General features: G+C 35.8%; 3 protein-coding genes across 8 annotated transcripts in view; 1 reads left to right on the top strand and 2 right to left on the bottom strand.

Annotated features, from left to right (window-relative positions):
• The window catches only part of LOC127509865 (putative leucine-rich repeat-containing protein DDB_G0290503), a 427,110-nt gene that overhangs the window by 83,990 nt on the left and 322,315 nt on the right, over positions 1-20,805 (top strand). The window lies entirely within an intron of this gene.
• The window catches only part of LOC127509969 (DLA class I histocompatibility antigen, A9/A9 alpha chain-like), a 421,940-nt gene that overhangs the window by 100,347 nt on the left and 300,788 nt on the right, over positions 1-20,805 (bottom strand). The window lies entirely within an intron of this gene.
• LOC127509900 (GTPase IMAP family member 8-like) lies at positions 1,319-14,473 on the bottom strand. The gene is made up of 3 exons (XM_051889219.1): positions 14,335-14,473; positions 11,777-12,369; positions 1,319-3,758 (listed from the first exon to the last, which is right to left on the bottom strand). Exons 2-3 carry the CDS (start codon positions 12,360-12,362, stop codon positions 2,176-2,178), a joined length of 2,169 nt encoding a protein of 722 aa, XP_051745179.1. The 5' UTR covers positions 12,363-12,369; positions 14,335-14,473; the 3' UTR covers positions 1,319-2,175.

Raw genomic sequence — 20,805 nt, 5'->3', positions numbered from 1 at the left:
CCCCCCAGCATGGGGTAAAAGGCACACTGTATTCATACAAATACTTTAGCTAAAATAATATGTTTTTAATAATGACTCGGTTTAGCAAAGTTTGTACTATTTTCTGTTTATTTTGATACATAAAAGAAATCATTTTTGTTCAATAAATATATTGTCATTAAAATAAGCCTATGTGATATATATTTTTATATATAAAATATAAAAATAGATTTTAAAAATACAGAAATACAGAAACAAAATTATTTTAAAAAGTAGAGATTCTGAAAGCATTGAAGGAGATCCCATAATAGCCACCCGTCCCACCCATATATTACACCTATGGGCAGATTATGGATTAAAAAAAGTCTTATTCTTAAGTGGCTTCTTGCACAATAATGGTATGACCTCAAAACACATTTTTACCATAGTGCATGATTTGTAAACAAATATATTGTGGTGTTTGCATCACTTACCCAGCTCCACATGTTCAGTTTTACTGATGTAACAAGCTTGCTCGGTAGCTCAGTTGCTACAGAATTGTACTTGCGAAATGAAGAGCTAGTGTACGAGTCACGTTAAAAGAGCTCAAAGACAAGTTCAAAAACAAGGTAAAATGCCATGGTTACATTTTTTTTTTTTTTTTCTTTGGTCACATGCTTTTGTTAACACTATTGGATAGGTTCAGGGTTTAGTGTAGGTGTACGTTATTAAACGTGAAAAGCTTTTAGCGCCACTCACCGGACATATCAGAACTGCGGCGATACGTACAAACTCCAGCGTAATAAAACGTTGCCATATTTACGTTCATCTGTTCCGGAAAAAAAAAAAACTAAACACGCTTTTAGCGCCACTCACTGGATATTTCACTTTGAAACTGTCATGAAACATGCATGACCAGTGGCGTGCACAAGGGGGGCGGGAGGGCTTGAGTCCCGCTTCTGCCGAGGCAGAGCGGCGGCTTCACTCGTGGGGTTCACAAATGGATCTGACAGAGGGATTAGAGACCTTTGATCGCAAAAGTGAAAGTGCCCTTTGCGGGCGGATCGTGGTGCCCCCGCGTTCCCATTTCTCCGCCCGGAACGCGATTTCTACCGAGGGAGAACAAGGTGAGTCCTAATTAACTTTGTTTAGTCCTTTCCCTTTCCCCTGAAAGATTTGCCAGATTTACTACAAGAGGTATTTACAAGAAGAAATTTACAGGCATTATTACAGGCAAATTTATTTGCGGCATTATTCCTTCAGTCTATGTAAACAGAGATAAAATACATTGAATTCTTTGAAAAGGAAAAATATTTCAAATATTAATAGAATAAGAGGGAAAAAAAGACAACACAAAGAATTAATATTTTGTGTATCAATTTTATTCTTTTGTTTCAAATTATAGTTCATGTCTTTTATGTGACTGCTGAATTACAAAATAAGCATTTTCCTTACATTGATTCTGTGATTTATTTACTGCCAGTATTTATTCTGTTCTCCACTAAACTAGAGACTGTTCCATTACTCCAACCTATGTTGCAGGCACTTGTCACACACTGGTTAGTCAACCACTGAATATTTTCTTTCAGCTTCCATGTTCTCTAATCAGCTACAGAGTTTTATATATGTGATTGTTTCGACAGGCTTACTTCCCTAGCTAAACAAATTCCTTAATTGTAATTATAATAAAAACAAATATATATATATATATATATATATATATTTTTTTTTTTTTTTTTTTTTTTTAAGTTATACAAGGTATATCTGTTAAATGAAAATTATAAAGTGAACATAATGACATTTAAAACAGGTTTCTAATTTGAGATTGGAACAGGTATAGGTATTGGCTCTATTGCACACCCCTAGAAGTTTTATTTATTTTTGAAAGAAATCAATTTATATTTAGAAGTACATGCTGTATAATGCACAGATATGATCTGATTTGATTTGATTTGAATAGTAAAGTGAAGGTTTTCTGTTCTTAGATTCTTAACAGTGTTAACTGACAAATAAAATTAACTCAACAAATCATCAAAAATCACCAATTCATGTTATAGACCACAAAGATAAATGACTGTAGATAACTTACAGAAACTCAAAATTCTGATCAAAAGTTAATTAAATTCTTCTTTGTATCTTCTGACTCATTACATTCAACCTATGTTGTGGTTGGCATTAATATTATCTTTCATGATATTACAACATTTTTTCCACCCATTAGTGACGCCCCTGCCTTTTATCAACAATTAAGGCTATAACTCCACCAACAATTCCACCAACAATTCCACCAACAGGTCCACCAATTATAGCACCAGCTGCAATGCCCATTAAAAAGTGTTTCCAATACTTGGAAAAAAACTTCTTAAATCCACTTCCTTCTTCACACTCTGGTGTATTTTGGTTCTCTCGTTGTCTATCATTATTCTCACGCTGTATCTCTGCTCTGACTCTCTCCTCTGTCTGCCTCCTCACTCTTTCAATCTCTTCTTGTCTTTGTTTCTCCTCTTGTTGTTTTCTCTCCTCTTCCTCCCTCTGTCTTTCCTCTTTAAGTCTTTCCATTTCAGACATCATTTGAACTTCACACTCTGCTCTGATTCTCTCCTCTGTCTCTTTTCTCACTCTCTCAATCTCCTCTTGTCTTTGTTTCTCCTCTTGTTGTTTTCTCTCCTCTTCCTCCCTCTGTCTTTCCTCTTTAAGTCTTTCCATTTCAGACATCATTTGAGCTTCACACTCTGCTCTGATTCTCTCCTCTGTCTCTTTTCTCACTCTCTCAATCTCTTCTTGTCTTTGTTTCTCCTCTTGTTGTTTTCTCTCCTCTTCCTCCCTCTGTCTTTCCTCTTTAAGTCTTTCCATTTCAGACATCATTTGAGCTTCACACTCTGCTCTGATTCTCTCCTCTGTCTGCCTCCTCACTCTCTCAATCTCCTCTTGTCTTTGAATCTCCTCTTGTTGTTTTCTTACATTGTTCTCACACTGTATCTCTGCTCTGATTTTTTGCTCTGTCTGCTTTCTCAGTCTCTCAATTTCCTCTTGTCTTTGGTTCTCCTCTTGTTCTTGTCTCTCATTGATCTCACGCTGTATCTCTGCTCTGACTCTCTCCTCTGTCTCCTCTCTTAATCTCTTAATCTTTTCCTCTTGTCTGAATCTGTAAGCATCTTCATACATCTGATTACTGTAGTGTCCTCCTCCATTCTGCTCTATCATTGTGTCAATCTTCTGCAGTAGATCATTCACCTGCTCTCTGTTATTCTGATCTTTATTATTGAAGATGTGAAATCTGCCTCCACACTGACCAACTAGATGACTTAAAGCTTCATTCTCCTCAATGATTTCTTTTATGGACCTTCCTTCTATCTGATCTCCATGAGTGAAGAGAATGATGGAGTATTTCAACACTTCTTCACCAAACAACATCTCAATGATTTGAGGAATCTCTTCCTCCTGCTCAGTGAATCTATTCACAGGAAACACAATGAGAAAAGCATGAGGCCCAGGACTGGATATGTAAACACTTCTCACTATCTCAATCATTAACTGCTCAGAGCTCATGTGTGTGTCAAAAAATCCAGGAGTATCAACTACAGACACTTTCCTGCCAGAAACAGTGGCGTGTTTCACCAAAGATTCACGGGTCACGGAAATTGAGCCAACTGTAGATTCAAACATATTCTGTCCCAGTATTGTGTTTGCAGCTGCACTCTTCCCAACTCCACTTTTACCCAACAGCACGATTCTTCTGGTTAAATTATGGTTGACAGGACTGTTGGGGATGTTGACTGAAGTTCTTTGTCTTTCTGGCACTGTATTTTGGGGGGGGGGGGAGGGGGGAAAGCAGATCACACTTATACCATCTACTTTGTACATGGATATTGTGCAAACTACATTGTGAAAAAAAACTTCATGTGAAAAAGAGAGTACATCCTCTTTGAATTATACGACACATGCATATTACACCATATCATTATTTATTTAGCAGAAACTATAGAGAAGCCATATGTGAAAGTTCACCCTTACTGCTTGCATAGTAATTAAGAGGATAAGTAGCAGTCAGGTGCTTCTAATCATATTCCTTTGATTAACTGATCATCAGCAAGTGTGAGCACCTCTTTAAAAGCAGATGTTTTTGCAGTTTGCTATAGCAGCATTAATGCGTGTGTTAACACAATTGCTGAGGAGGAAAAGGAATCAGCAATGAACTTAGAGAAGCAATTGTTGCTACCATCAATCTGAAAAGGGTTATAATCAGGGCTTGACATTAACTTTTTTGCTCACCAGCCACTGTTACTAAACACTCAGCATTTTCACTAACCACAATTTTGCTTTCTGGAAATTCCATTTTATATGATTAAAGTTTACTTTGGCATGCTTAAATTACTTGATTTTGAGTCATTTTACTTGATTTAGAAGATTTAAAACTCTTTCAAACTTTCAAATGTATAGTGACCACCCAAATCAAGACTACATTGTATATCGGCTGGTATGTACAGGTGGGCAAGGGGTGGTCAATATGAGCATAGGCTAATATGAGAAATTTTAAGTTTAAGTTAATTTGAAGTATTTTTTTAGGCTATATAAAAGAACAAAGAAGCAAATTACAAAAACAATAGTAAATAAAATTAAAAAAAAAATTTTCAGATACAGTAGGTTTATTTAACATGTATACATTTATTTAACATCTTTTGTTGTTTGATTAATGACAGACAGGTATTTAATTGTGCTGAAATTGGATTTGAAAGCATGCAGTGATGCCTTGAATCACTTTGATCATGAAACACAGTTAAGTGCAAGATGTGCAGCAATAATCTGTCATACATAATGATAACATGTTTGTCATAGGGAAGAGCACGTCCACAACACAAGTTGCACATGTCTAGCACAGTCAAATTCATGAGCACATTCGCGTCCTTTTGTGCAGATCTAAGTTCTAAGATTACTTTTATGTTGTCTATATCTGATTAATCTCATATAGGATGTGTTTGCTTGAGATTAACCCGCTAGCATAGCGCTGCAGTTTTTATGACTGGTGTTCATTCACTCTTTAGTTTCAGCTTGCAATGCCCCATATTATTGACAATAACTGGGTTAATTGAGATGGTCAGATGTTTCTTTTTCAAAAACATTGATGCTATTATTAATAGTGCAACTGTGTTATTTTTTTTACTATATTTTTTAACAGTAGACCTGTTTTATTTAAAGTCTCGTTATAGCTTCAAAAATGTGCAGTAAAGACTGAAATCACATTGATCACGAAAAATTAAGTGCAAGATGTGCAGCGTAAATCTTCCGCCTACATTCTAATGACAACAGGATTGTAATAGAATGTTGTGAATTATTGTGCTTTAGTTGCCCGTTTATTACGGGAAGAGCGCAGTCAGTCAATAAAATCACGCACTGCATTTGAGCTGAAACTGTGAATAAAAAACACCCTGCAGTGCTAGAGGATTAATAAACACAACCAAATGCATCCTATAATAGATTAATCGAATATATAGCCTACAATCACATCTGCACAAAAGGACACTAATGCTCACGTGAACTTGACTGTGCTAACTCCTGTTGTGGACGCAGGTTATTTGAGACGGTCACTGCTATTAGATGTTCCTTTTTCAAAAAAAAAAAAAAAAAAAAACATTTTTTTTTTCCATATAAAAAAATGGTTTTTCTATTTTTTTTTTTTTCTTTTTTCATTAGGCATTATAACGAGACCACTATAGGACGTTGTGAACAGTTTTTGCTTTGGCCATGTGTCAGCGCACTGTTATCCCTCAATGGTACACAGTTGCCATATGGCAACAATTATACTTATTTCCTTTTTATTCTGAAAGAAAATTTTCATTTCATTTCTAGACATCTCTTCTCAAGGGGGACTTTCTTCGCATCATCTTTGGTTAGTGTGTTTCATTGCATCTTGGTAGCTCACCTGAAATCAACTGGTTAATCAGTGTCACCTGAAGGGAGCCATTTTAAATATAGGACACATGGGCTGCGTCCGAAAACCTAGGTAGCTGTCTTGCTGCCTTACTGCCTTATAAGAGAATGACTTGTACGACAGCGTTTTTGCATGAAGGCACCTCACGAAACTGATTTCGGACAGACTTCTGAGGCAGCGTAACAGTTTAATGATCTACTGCAAACTAGCGCGAGCTTTGGTGAGAACTAAACAAATATTTAATTACTACAGTAGTAATTTCTCAGTAGAAATGATATCAAAATTGAAATATGTTGGTCAAAATCGTAAATTTATACACAAACTTGAGCAGCAAACGCAACTTTCGGACGCCATCTTTATTTTTCTAGCTCAACTGTCACAGAATGGAAAGCACAGGATTGTGGGATATCAAAGGCAGCTAAGGATATATCTATGCTTCCTTCAAAAAAAGATCAGATGAAGGTATCTCAGGAGACAAGAAGTGAAGCTAACATTGGATTCGGACGTGCCTTGATGCCTTCCTACCTTGAAATGTGTCCTCAGAAGGCAGCATTTTCCAGTTTTCGGATGCAGCCATGCTCTCACTCTCTGGGTGCTTCTCAATTCTTATTTGTGCATCCTCGTTTCCTTTCCTCGCGTCTTAGCTCCACCCCTTCAGGATGCGAGGGAAGGATGCAAGGAAGACTTGAGGATGGAGGAACTGAATCAAGTGTAATGGGATCGCCATAATTCTGACTAAAATATACATTTTGATAAAATGATGAAATTTTGTTGTTGAATAATAAATGTGCCATATGTAGAATTTTAAACCTACAAGTGTATTTTTATGATAGCAGCAACTAATAATATGTATAAATATATAGCTAATTAGTCTGTGCTTTTTTATTTTAATTTTTAGTCTAGTGAATTTAAATTCTGCTTTAACCCCTTCAGACCCTGCGTCCATTGGAATGGACATCACATGGATTTTGGTTTAAACCAATAAGATTTAATGTTTTTATAAAATAAGTACTGCCTGGTCACTGATTGGTCCCTGATCTACCAATCACAATGTAAGAATGACCCATAACTTAATCTGATTGTGCTTCAGGCATCACAAAAGACAGGCATGGCTAACCAACTAGACAGGAGGAGGAGGAGCTCCTTTTTTATGTTTTATATGAAGATCTATGTTCATGGCATCATCAACTTGCACCTATTATAATCTTAATAATATCAAGTGATAATATTCAAAATTAATTTGAAAATCTTTCAGAGCTGAAGAACACAGGATTTTTTTTTTTAATTTTGATGTCCATCACAATGGACATTATGTCTTAATCAAATTATTATTATTATTTTTTTTTTCTGATTTTGTCTTCTATGTTGTGATCATAAGCTGTCATTCAGTTTTTCATTCGTTTTAGTGAAAAACAGAAATAGCAAATGTGAAATGAGTGCATACACTGCAACACACACACACACACTGATGCTATATGCACACAATCGGTCTCATTGTTAATACGTAGGTATTAATACGTAACTTTCAAAGACACAAAACGTACATTTTTGTACGTTTAGAAAGGTGCTAAAACGTACAATATTTACGTAATTATGGCACTAAAACGTAAAAATACTTAAGTTTTTTACAGCGAAAAAACGTAAAATATTTACGAATCTGATCATGTCTTAAAGATATATGTACAATTTCCCTTTTATCGTTTTGTAGATAAATGTAAGATCCCTAAACCCCATCCCGAACCTAAACCTACCCATTTTATACAGAATGTTAAAAGAATAAAACATAATGGGCAGACATGTGTAGGAAAATGACAATTTTAGTAAAAATATAACATTAAAACGATATTTTGAGCCACTAATCCTACACCTACCCCTAAACCTACCCATAACCATTTCTTTAAACTACCTACTAATATAAATAAAAGAATGACAGACAAACACGCATAATCACAATAATTTATTTTTTACGAAAATGTCAAAAGTGGTACCAAAAGTAGTTCAAATGATGATGAGTTCCAGTCACAGTCCTCTCTGGCGGTAATAGTTTTTTATAGGGTACAGAGCAGAATTTAACTTATTAATCCATGAAAATATGATGAATCCGGCTTCTCTCCGTGAAGGCGCGCACTCATTTCAAATGTCAATCCACTGAAACACGGCATGTCGCAATCTGTGACGAAGGTGAGAACCAATGAGCGTTTGATATCAGTGCCGTAAACCATGTCGTAACGCTTCTCGAGGGTGGCGCTACTTTCAAATTTGAATCATAACGAGCGCGAGCTTTGACTGTGACGGTCGCTGTTGCTGAGAATGAAGATGAAGATCGATGGATAAAGGGCTGAATTTGGATCTGTTCCTTACAAACATATGGATTCTAAAGATTTGGAGTACAGCGAACAAATAAAATTGGATGTGATTTGTGAATTTATGTTGTGTTTTGGTGTATCTTATGGTTGTATTGTCAGTCACTGCATAGGAGAAAACGCCTTCTGTGTCGCACAGCAAACAAACTAAATATTACAAAATGGTTAAACAATTACAGAAAATTTATTCATAAGGTTTTAAACTGTAGTCTTGTTTAACATTATGCAATCCTCCGAAACGAGCAGCACAAGTCACGAACAGAAATGTTAAGTAGATGAGTGAACTGCTTTCAATAAATTCGACTAAAAACAACATTAAATCATTAAAGCCACGATTTTAATATTAATACATGGGAATTCATATACATTCACACTTTACGTTACATGATTTACGTTTTTATTGCTGTTAATACGTAAGTATTTTTACGTTTTAGTCCTCTAAATACGTCAATGTTGTACGTTTTTGTGTGTATGAAAACGTAAGTAAATGTACGTGTGGTAGAACCACACTTTACGTAAAAATACACACGTATTCTCATGAGATCACGTTGCAGATCACGTTGCACAATCATATTTATCAAAAACAGCAAGTACACACAACACACCCACATACACACATTCCCATTCACCCACTGCAAACAACAAAAATACTAAAACAAGTTTTTTGAGAATTCATCTTATCATCTTACATTTTCTCTACATTCTTATTGCATTGCTCTTTGTTACAGTGTGTCATTGTGTTTTAACTCTAGCCCATAAGAACTGTATGGTTAAAATATGACAATTTTTTTGTTGCTTAAGCCCTGATGTCCATTGTAGTGGACATGAAAAAAAATCTTTTTTAGACTCATTTATACATTAAAGATGAGCAAATATCAAGTGGATAATTTTTTTTTTGCTCAGTGGAACATAATTCAGGTCTGAAGGGGTTAAAAAGCATTACTTTTATTTTTAGATTGTAATGTTACTATGTTAGAATGTAAAGTAACTTTCTCTTTTTTGCACATACTGTAGGCCTATTAGTGTGCCAAACTACATGGTTACATTTCCTATTGTATTAATAGCTTTCAATATAAACACAATATTTGTAGGACAACATTAGGCAAGATGTTAAATTAAGATTTTTAAAAAGTAAATACAGATTTTTTTTTTTTCTAAATCCAAATAGAAAAATGTAGAAAATACCGAGGGGGAGGAGAATGTATACGTGCGTCACGTTTCTCAACGAGAAAGACTTCCGCAAAGGATACACCTGTGTATCCTCGCTCATAACTCCTCGGAAAGCTTCCTCACTCCTCGATCCTTGCCTCCTCGCGGTGCAATTAGAGAATTGAGATGTCCTTCAAGATGGCTGAGCTTGATCGGTTTCCGGGTCAGATGATTGAGGATGGAGGAGTGAGGAAACAAGGAGGGATATTGAGAAGCACCTCATCTCTCTCGTCTTGCAGCCAGCACTGTAGCAGCAGTGTTTTAGTCTCTACAGTCCCCTTTTTCTTTTATAAATTCTATACACTTTATTTTTGTACACTCTTTGTGTACTTTATGTTGCATCCAGGGTTGATACAGTTCTATTTATGAATAAATAACAAAATGATTTATTATTTTCAGAAAATGAATAGCAATATTTCGCTTAAAGGGCAATAGGAGCGCAGAGTTAACTCTTCCATGTGATGAGAGTGAGGATGAGTTAGCCTTCATTGACTATAACGATGAGTGTGTGTGTGTGCATGTGCATATGTGTTTGTATGTGTGTGTGTGGCAGATTTTGATGGAAATTAAGGTGTGTGTGTTCATGGTTTGGAGTGTGTGTTCACTACTCACTTGGATGGGTTAAATGCAGAGCACAAATTCAGAGTACGGGTTACCATACTTGGCCATCACGTCACTTCACTAATTATTCAATAGCTTGTACCTTTAGCAGCAATATCTTGAAATAAACTTTGTTTTTTTTTGTTTTTTTTTTACATATGGCTTCTCAATTTTAGCTTTATTTGTGTTAAATAAATAATTGACATGGTGTAATATGGCATGAGTTGTTGCTCAAGACCTGCCAAGAGGGTGCACTTTCTTTTCACATGACTGTCTTTAATACTGTAGAAACTTTAATAACATAACATTTAACATACTGATATTCTACAAATTAAATAATAAATATGTTGCCTAGTAATGGAGACAATATCACTGCTGCTTAAAATCATCACAGGGATCTACCTGCCTGCAGAGTTTAGTCCATCCCTGATAAAACATACTGGTCTATAATTAACAAGTTTTCAGGATTATCTTAATTGGCTGGTTCAATTGTGTTTGATCAAGGTTGAAGCTGAAATCTGCAGGAAGGTAGATCTCCAGGAACAGAATATGGCACCCCTGCCATAGCCTGTTTTGTTTTGTTACATTTTTACAAGTTTAAACAATTTTTTTTTACTGATGTCAAAAATGAAAGGTTATCCTATACTGATAATCTTCCCAATACATTCTCACTCCGAACTCGTCACATGTTGACGCTTGGTCAGGATCCCTGGGCATCACATTTTAATGTTCAGGCTACCCCTTTAGCATAATTTTTTGATGTGCACAGTACTTTGCTTTCAGTGTTTGCCTTATGCATCAGAATAAGATGCATGCAATTCTTTGTGTACATGTAAAAGTATACATTTTATATTTATATATAAAAAAAGTATAAAACATTTGAAAGTGTATAAATATTCATACTTTGAATACTCCTGCCTGAATATTTCTAGTATGCCTAGTTAGACCTATTCTCATGCCCATCACGTCTGTGTATGATGCCAAAGGATTCTCACTGAAAGCAGTGGCATAACGTTGAAGGTGTACCCTGAGGCTAAAAAGTGAGGAGGGATCCTGACCAGGAATCAATATCTGATGAGCTGTGAATGAGAATGTGTTGAGTCTTTTCTGGAAAAGCTTCAGATTTCGTGACAGGAAAGAATCAACATAATTAACGGGCAAGGAAGCCTAAAGCCAGGTGCACAATGTACGATTTTGGCCACAATTTGGCCATCTGAGGCAAATTTTACAAATCCTAAAAGATTCCTCTGATCCTAGGTTAAAATCTGTAGTCTCTGATTGTTAGATTGACATATTCACCAACAGCAGATTAATGACCATTTGTGTTAAAATTTTACCTTAGATGAAATTTTGGCAGTGTCAGAAGATTTGGTGTACAGTACTGCAATGTGACAACTTCTTTAATGTCTGTCAAATTGTCTTCAAAACAAGCCAATTTATACCACAGATTTCTTTGTTAGCCACCATTTAAGTCCTACGTGTAATGCAGCTCACAGTCACCAAATGTGAGTGGGTTTCTTGCAAGCATCTGTTTCTAACGTGTCTTTACTGTCATACAGTCTGACATTAATGACAGCTGAGATCCCACAGTGTGACATGATCATGTTTGTACAGTCTGACAAGCAACAATTGTAAAGTACTATTACATATCATACATACAGTGTGTGCCCGGCTTACTTCCATCATGGTAAATGTGAATAAACATAAATACACTTACGATTTTCTAAGTTCCTGTGGAAAACTTTAGATATCAGAGACTTCACTTGATCATCAAGTTTTCTTATATGCTTGTTGTTGAACACATGGTATCTGCCCTCATATTTCTGAGCAAGGTTCTTCAAGTATGCCGTTTCTTTGATGACTGTACTTATGGTCTTGTTTTCTTCTTCAAGTGCATCTCCTCTTGTAAAGAGAATCCAAGTGTTTTGTATACGCTTTGCTCCCAAAAGCTCCTCAATCTTCTCCAGAGCTTCTTGATCTTCTTCAGTGAATACGTCTGCCTGGAGAACCAGCAGAAACGCACACAGGCCCGATTCACATTGCCGAAGAATTTCTTCATATTTCCAAAGATCTTCCTTACTCAACTCTGTATCAGACAATCCCGGTGTGTCATAAACTTTGATCGGCAATCGACAAATATTACCGATTTCGACAGATACATTGTGTATGACAGAAGTGGAGCTGTTATCTGAGGTGAAAGCTTCTCGTCCCAGTATTGTGTTTCCTGATGAACTCTTCCCAACTCCTGTTCTTCCCAGCAAGACCAGATTTAAACACAGATTTTGCATTAGGTCTTTGTCCATTTTTATTCTGTATAGGAAATAAGTAATATTAACATGGTTAAATAATTAAAGTATATAATTATGGGACATAACCTAAGTTGTCTAGGTTTTTCTATTGTAAAATAATATGAAATTTCAATATTACATAAAAAAAAAGGAAGAAAGAAAGAAATGGTCTACATTCTTTAAATTTGATTAATTAGTCAAATGATTCAGTGTTGCTATGTCAGTTATTCTGGTTTTAATTATTTAACCCTTGTATGGTGTTCGGGTCTGTGGGACCCGTTTTCATTTTTTATCAAAATAAAAATTATATGATTAATTATTTTTTTTCAAACTCATTGGCCTTGGCTCATTTTCTGTAAAGAACATATATCAGAACACATTATCAATGACCACACACTGTACACCATGATGTAGATGTACACATTCTGAAACATCTTCCTCTCTACATCATCAAAAGCTTCTCTCTCTTCCAAAATCAACTGCAAGGCCCTCTGAGCAGCGAATCTTTTGGCCATCTTGATCAGTTGTGATAAGGAACCACGGTAACGCTTTAGATTACAGCCCAGAAAGTACTGCATAATTACAACGAATTTACAGCGTAACTCTCGGTAATTATAGTATACCTATAAAGTAAGTACGTGTAAGTATAGGGGAACAATATGTAAAGTCTTGGGAATAAAGGGGTAACAACCAGGAAAATAACTAATTATTTATACTGTAAGTATTTTAGAACTAAGGGGTACTTATATTATGATAAACAATCTTACGTTTGGGAGCAATTTAGCGAGAAAGTGCACTGATTAAATTGTTTCAAGGCAAGTAGAAAGAACTATTGCAATCTTTTTTTAATACATGGGGAAATATACTTTTGTTTCCTGTAGTTACAGGGTAAGTATGACATTGCGGGCCGTAAATTAAAGTGGTGCTTGTTACACTCTTGTTTCATGTAGTTACAGGGTAAGTAATTAGAAAAAATGCAAACAATCTGATATCACTGACTCCGAAACATTTATTTGAAAAACAACTTAATTAAAAACAGGTCTACAACATTATTATTATTATTTTTTTTAAATCAACTTTTCATTTCAAATTCTAAAGTCCTGACAGAAAGAACTCGTTTTGTCCCTTTTTTTTGGGTTGTTGTTGTTTCTCGCTTGGCTTCCTCCGCCTCTTGTTTCTCATCTGATGAATCTTAACAATGTTGAATGGTAAATGCCCACTAGAGGGAGTTGTTGTATTATGTGGGAACGGGTATGCATGTAAGGAAAGAAGTTTTTTTTATTTTTTTTATTTATTTATTTATTTATTTTACACATGCAGTGCTTGATTATATTACTACACAACTGTAGTATCACATCTTACAAAGTTAAAAGACAGGAAATGCAATTTATAATGAATAAAACAATTCTCCCTGAGTTTTCCCTTATTTGCTGTCCATTCTCATTAATGTTAAGTGGTTGCATTCTGAGTTTATCCTGTTATCCAGAGTATTTCTAATTAAAGTCTGCTTCCTTAAATGATTCCTTGTTGCAAATGTTTATATTGCGATCACACGTTACATATATTGTATTATTTGTGCCAAAAAAAAAAAAAAGTTTAAGTTATGTTAATTATTAAAGAAATTGTGACTGTCACTTTAATATGTTATTTGTTTTAATGATTTCCTTTATTTGTTTATTTGTCAGTTATGTGACTATACTAATTTAATAAAGATTAAGGCACTTTATGTCATGAAGGCAGTTCATGACCATAATTTCCCCAAAATAAACATGCATGCTAAAGTTACAGTGCAAATTATAAGATACAAAAATGGAAAAAGAGATTTTTTTTAAATGCAATAATAATTCTAAACTAAATAACATGATAGATATGTATTTTAAAAATCCATATTTTAATTAAAAATGAAATAATACGTTAAGTAATTTCCACAATATATCAAAACTATTACAATACAGACTTAAAGGGCTATATTAGATATTAATCTTACCTGTCAAAAAACGAACTTCAAGATACAGGTTTTGATGCTGGAAACTTGTTTTGCTGTCTACAGACGCAGGTTGTCTGAAACGTGTGCTTTCATTTCAGCCTTAATATTCTTTCAGTTTAAGAATTTTGAAAGGCGGAGCAAAACCATTTCAGATTGGTGTTAATTTTGTCTTCATTTGCTCTTCCTCATGTTGTTCCAAATCTGTATGAGTTTCTTCACTTTCGTCAGTGTTTCTGTCCATACAATTAAAATCATGATGCATATTCATCTAGCTGTTTGTTCCCTCCTGTAGTTAGTTCAGACAAGTAACCTTTGGCAGGTACTTTTATAACCAGACAAAAAAGTCTTACCAGCATTACAACAAAATTATTATACTTAATTAATGTTATGATTTAAAAAGTTTTTGGTTTATCTAATTTCTCTATTGTAGTAAATGTCTGCAACATTTTAATTGGAAAGATAGTTTACAAGGTTATTAAAAATAAATAAGATTTAGGGAACATTCTGTATTTTAGTTATTTTACTAAAATGTACTGTAGTTATTTTTAGATCATTTTAAAATGTTCTGGATAAGTTATTGTTTAGGTTATTTTAAAAATAACCACCCTGCAACATTTTTGTAATGTTATTTTATGGTTGCAAAATAATAACCTATAATCATAAGGTAAGATTGGGCTAGTATGAGAATAAAGCCACTTTACTTTCAACACTTCGCTTCGCTAACACAGGCCACACATAATTCATTTACATTTTGGTCATCTGATTGCATATAGAGCACAGACTGATAAGTTGTTTTGTATTTCATACTCAACAAAATGACTTTTGCTTTCATGTTCATGTTTATAGTTCTTTGTTGGTGTGTCCATGTCATACTGAAAATGCACAGCAAAAAGTGCAAAGTGTTTTTTTTGTTGTTGTTTTTTGCCATGTTATGATTGATATTGTTGTTGGGTAATAAATATATTATGGACATTTTTGAATCACTAGATTCACTCTTCTGTCTTGTAAGTTATTAGTAACACCACTTTCACTGGAAATATCAATCAATACATCTTTATCACATGTAATCCCAAAGAAGGTGAAGCTCCAACAGATATATGCTTGATCATCCTGAGTGAGGACTATGGTTACAGAATGAACAATTGCTATAAAACATATAAACAGCAGTCAGTTTGGACAGTGATGATATAATTTCCTCAAAGTTGTGTGAAGGATCATGTAACAGGAACTTGAACAAATGGTGTTTTTCAACGGTTCACATGGGGTTGTTCACATGACTTAAGAGAAAAAGAAAGTAAACAAATACCTGTATCAGTTACTTGACTTTCCTGTTTAAATATCCTTATAAAGGTTATCAGGCCTCTGAAAAAAAAAGACCAAAATACTACAATTATGCAACGGGTGACTACAACAAACAAATCAACTAGTGTTATTTTAGGACATGTTTAGACCTGCTTAAGCACAACGTATCAAGACAGAAAACTTTCCAATAAATTAATTGATTCAATTAGTTACTCCTTTTTATTATATTAAATAGTTTATACATATTGGACCAAAAACCTCTTCATGTAAAACCGAGCAAGGGCTCTTACTGCATATATGAAGGACTTTATCACTTATTTTCAAAGTTCAAGTTCAATGTTCAGAGCCTTTAATGTCATATGCACTGTAGATAGCAGATGTTGCGCAATCCAGTTCGATAAGATGTACTTGGGGTGTGTTTAAGGAGGCACATTTCCCTGTACAATGAAATTCTCACTTTGCTTTCCACTCTAAAGCCATAACTGAAAAATAATGAAGTAGATAAATAAGAAAGAACATACAATTACAAATATACAAATTAGCAGTATATAATATTTCAATATAGAATAGTGCAATGTGTAAAGTATGTGCAAATTGGTACAAAGTTACCATAGTAAAAGTAAAAATATTAAAATTATCACAGGAAAAATGTATAATATTAAGTTAATACATATAATAATACAAACCAATACATTCTCACCTGCAAACGGTTATCCGATTTCTTCAGGAATTTAAATCTTGGTGGTACAGCCAGAAGCTGCGCAATGATGTGCATCATTGATTCTTACTGTGAGTGATGACAATCTGACTGTTGCAACATGGCAGTCGCACCAACGTACCTGGAACGGTTGAATGAGGCATCTACGTATACATAAGATACATACATATACTCATAAATATGGCAGAACCATCACTTCTACCACTAAAGATCGCTTTATAAATAATCTTCCTGATCAGTTTTATCGCCTTATCATACCAGACAAGCATAGCAAGACCTTGATGTTACAACAGAAACCGTTGCTTCTGTCTTTTCCAGCACATTAGACTCAGTTGCTCCTTTGTGCTTAAAAAAGATTAAGGAAATTAATCCAACGCCGTGGTACAATGAGTAACATTAGGCTGTATGAATTAGGTCAGCTAGAACCGGGAACACTTCCTATAACACCAGATGTGCTCATTACATCAGAAGAAGTATGGCATCTACGCTAATATTAGTCTCTCTGTTTATCCCGAGGTTTACCGTAGTAAACCGGATCCGGGCCGTATCCAGGTGAGATCGAGGACCTGTGCACCTTGACACGACCACAACGCAGCCCTGAAGTATCAGCAGAGATTGAGTCAACTAGATCATCTGCTGTGAAGGCCTCATCGACACGACAGCCAGTGGCACAATTCCTCAACAAACCGTCCATACCGGCGTGATGAATACGATCCTCAACTGGATTCAACTGGAATAAATACTTTGAATGTTGCGATCCTGTCGGACTTATGATAGCTACCTGAATCGTAACAAAGCACTGTTTGCCAGCTATGATAGGTGTCGAAACTGGATTGGAACGCATTGGGAACAGCTCTATCAGCCGATTCAAGCTTGCCTGACATGGCCTGCCTGAACTAACGTGATGCTTGATTATTCAGACATATTGGACCAAAAACCTCTTCATGTAAAACTGACCAAAAGGGCTCATACTGCATATATGAAGGACTTTATCACTTACTTTCCTAATCCTAATTCCTAATATTACCTAATCCAATCTTTTACCAGACAGAACTGGTTTATATATTTAAAATGCGTTTGTTGTTAGCCAGAGGAGAACTGGCCCCCCGACTAAGCCTGGTTTCTCCCAAGGTTTTTTTCTCCATTTTAACACCTGTTTGCCACCTGATGTCACCTGTTGGAGTTTGGGTTGCTTGCTGCTGTTGCCTTCGGCTTGCTTAGTTGGGGACACTTGACATTTGATATTCAACAGTGTTTTGATCTGCCTGCACTGACACCATTGTATGCGAACTGAACTGAGCTGGATGATCACATCACTGTTTACTCCAGTGCTGATATAGATAAATTAACTAAATTAATATCTATTGTTTCTTACATCGGAATGAATCAATACTGAACTTACTTAAGATGGATACTGACACCATTTTCTTTAAGAGCTGCTGTGCAGCCAAAATTATATACCAGTTATCACTGTAAAGCTGCTTTGACACAATCTGCATTGTAAAAAGCGCTATATAAATAAAGGTGACTTGACTTGACTTGACGTATCTATGGAGGAGTCTGTATTGAAATACTGTACTTAAAAATTATGTCAGGGTCAGTGACCTTTTGTCCCATTTAACATTTTAGTGGCTATTGGATAGAAACTGTTCCTCAGTCTGGACGTCCTGCATTTTACTCTTCTGTACCTTTTACCTACGGCATAAGTGTAAGCAGTTTGTGTTGGGGGTGCATGGAGTCTTTAACAATGGAGCTGGCTCTTCTGTGTACTCTGCTCTGGTAGATGTTCTGCAGTGAAGGTAGCGGTGATCTAATGATCCTCTCAGCAATCTACCACTCTCTGTAGGCGCTTATGGTCCATTACTGTGGTGCTCCCATACCACACTGTGATAGAGCTGGTTAAGGTGATCTCAATAACACTGTAGTAAAAACTGCTGAGAATCTTTGGTGCCATGCCGAATTTCCTCAGCCTTCTGAGAAAGTACAGCTGCTGTTGTGGTTTCTTGACCAGCTGAGTGGTGTTGTGTGACCAATTGAGGTCAACAAGGATATAAACACCCAAGAATTTAAAACAGCTCACCTTCTCCACCTCATGCCCATGGATGAACAGGTGCTGATGAGTTCTCCTCTCCTTTCTCATGTCCACTTTCATCTCCTTGGTTTTGTCTGTGTTGAGGGTGAGATTGTTCCCCTCACACCATTTCACTAGACAAGCTACCTCATTCTTAATCCGATCTTCTACCAGACAGAACTGGTTTATATATTTGGAATGCATTTGTTGTTGGCCAGAGGAGAACTGGCCCCCCAACTGAGCCTGGTTTCTTCTCTGTTCGCTTCGCTAACACAGGCCACACATAATTCATTTACATTTTGGTCATCTGATTGCATATAGAGCACAGACTGACCTCACACTGGTGTTGATAAGTTGTTTTGTATTTCATACTCAACAAAATGACTTTTGCTTTCATGTTCATGTTTATAGTTCTTTGTTGGTGTGTCCATGTCATACTGAAAATGCACAGCAAAAAGTGCAAAGTGGTTTTGTTGTTGTTGTTTTTTGCCATGTTATGATTGATATTGTTGTTGGGTAATAAATATATTATGGACATTTTTGAATCACTAGATTCACTCTTCTGTCTTGTAAGTTATTAGTAACACCACTTTCACTGGAAATATCAATCAATACATCTTTATCACATGTAATCCCAAAGAAGGTGAAGCTCCAACAGATATATGCTTGATCATCCTGAGCGAGGACTATGGTTACAGAATGAACAATTGCTATAAAACATATAAACAGCAGTCAGTTTGGACAGTGATAATATAATTTCCTCAAAGTTGTGTGAAGGATCATGTAACAGGAACTTGAACAAATGGTGTTTTTCAACGGATCACATGAGGTTGTTCACATGACTTAAGAGAAAAAGAAAGTAAACAAATACCTGTATCAGTAACTTGACTTTCCTGTTTAAATATCCTCTGAAATAAAAGACCAAAATACTACAATTATGCAAGAATTATACAACAAACAAATCAACTAGTGTTATTTTAGGACATGTTTAGACCTGCTTAAGCACAACGTATCAAGACAGAAAACTTTCCAATAAATTAATTGATTCAATTAGTTACTCCTTTTTATTATATTAAATAGTTTATACATATTGGACCAAAAACCTCTTCAAAGTCTTTGCAAGTCTTTTGCGTCAAATGTCATATGCACTGTAGATAGCAGATGTTGTGCAATCCAGTTATTGACAGTGACTGAGACAGACAGTGATAATATCATTTCCTCAAAGTTGTGTGAAGGATCATGTAACAAACTTGAACAAATGGTGTTATTCAACGGTTCACATGAGGTTGTTCACGTGACTTAAGAGAAAAAGAAAGCAAATAAATACCTGTATCAGTTACTTGACTTTCCTGTTTGAATATCCTTTTTAAATGTTATCAGGCCTCTGAAAAAAGATCAAAATACTGGAATTATGCAAGTGGCGACTCAAGAACATCTCTATGCACAACAAACTAATCAACTAGTGTTATTGGGACATGTTTAGACCTGCTTAGACCTGGTTAAGTATCAAGACAGAAAACTTTTACTTCCAAATAAATTAATTCAATTAGTTATTCCTTTTTTTCAGTCAGGACCATTTCGTAAAGTATATAAATTTATTACATTATAGGATACAGTTAGTGTTGGCGGTATGGTTCTGTTCTGGGCAAAACTCCCCATGCCTGTCCATGCAGCCATGCTTGGACAGAGCGGGGAGAGCAGCAAATCAACCTACCCATCATCTCTAAAGACTCCAAAAGCAACATTTAACTCAGGCATAGTTAAAACAATTTGCCAGCCGTTGGTCATTATCTTTCACCAGTACAGATATTTTTCACCAGTATGGATTTTAACCAGATTAACATCATTACCTGTGAGGATCTGGGTGCACATTTGGGGAGAGATAGCAGCAGCTGGTAGAAAAAAGGTAGTTCCGGTGGTCGGCGCTGGGAGAGCAGTGGCTAGAGACTTAGACGGTAGAAGGTCCGCAGGTCCTATGGTGGACGATGTGGAGAGAGCAGCAGCTGCAGCAGCGATGGGAGCCATGGGAGCAGGTGTCGAAGAAGTTGTATGGAAAGAAGAGGGCTGATTTTCCAGTATTTGGATCCTAGCGTCTAAGCTGGTTATGGAGATTTGAATGCTCTGTAGACTTGAGTGATGCAATGTTGCCAGATCTCTCTATCCTTTTCTTCAGAGCCGGTGGGTTGGTAGAATGGGAGCAGTGCTTTGGTTTGGCAGTGGCCTTCTTGAAGCCGGATGGTGTTGGAGTTGGAGTCATGGGCATTTCTGAGATTTTTTCCAGGAAGAATTGAAAGAGTTCTTTGTGACTGATTCCGAGAGGAGTCTGGATGTTATGGCTGTACAGCATTGTGAGAATTTTCTCAGTTGGCCAGTCTGCTAT

Source organism: Ctenopharyngodon idella, chromosome 3 (assembly GCF_019924925.1).
Source record: "Ctenopharyngodon idella isolate HZGC_01 chromosome 3, HZGC01, whole genome shotgun sequence".
NCBI lineage: Eukaryota > Metazoa > Chordata > Actinopteri > Cypriniformes > Xenocyprididae > Ctenopharyngodon > Ctenopharyngodon idella.
Note: the sequence above shows the minus strand (reverse complement) of the source record. Positions and strands in the feature narration are given on the sequence as shown.

Bases quoted from the DNA above. Each gene is read 5' to 3' on its own strand.
- LOC127509900 (XM_051889219.1), bottom strand. From the start codon at position 12,362: ATGGACAAAGACCTAATGCAAAATCTGTGTTTAAATCTGGTCTTGCTG. The intron at 3,759-11,776 runs GTAAGTGTATTT...CCCAAAATACAG, and splicing joins CCACAGGAACTTAGAAAATC to TGCCAGAAAGACAAAGAACT.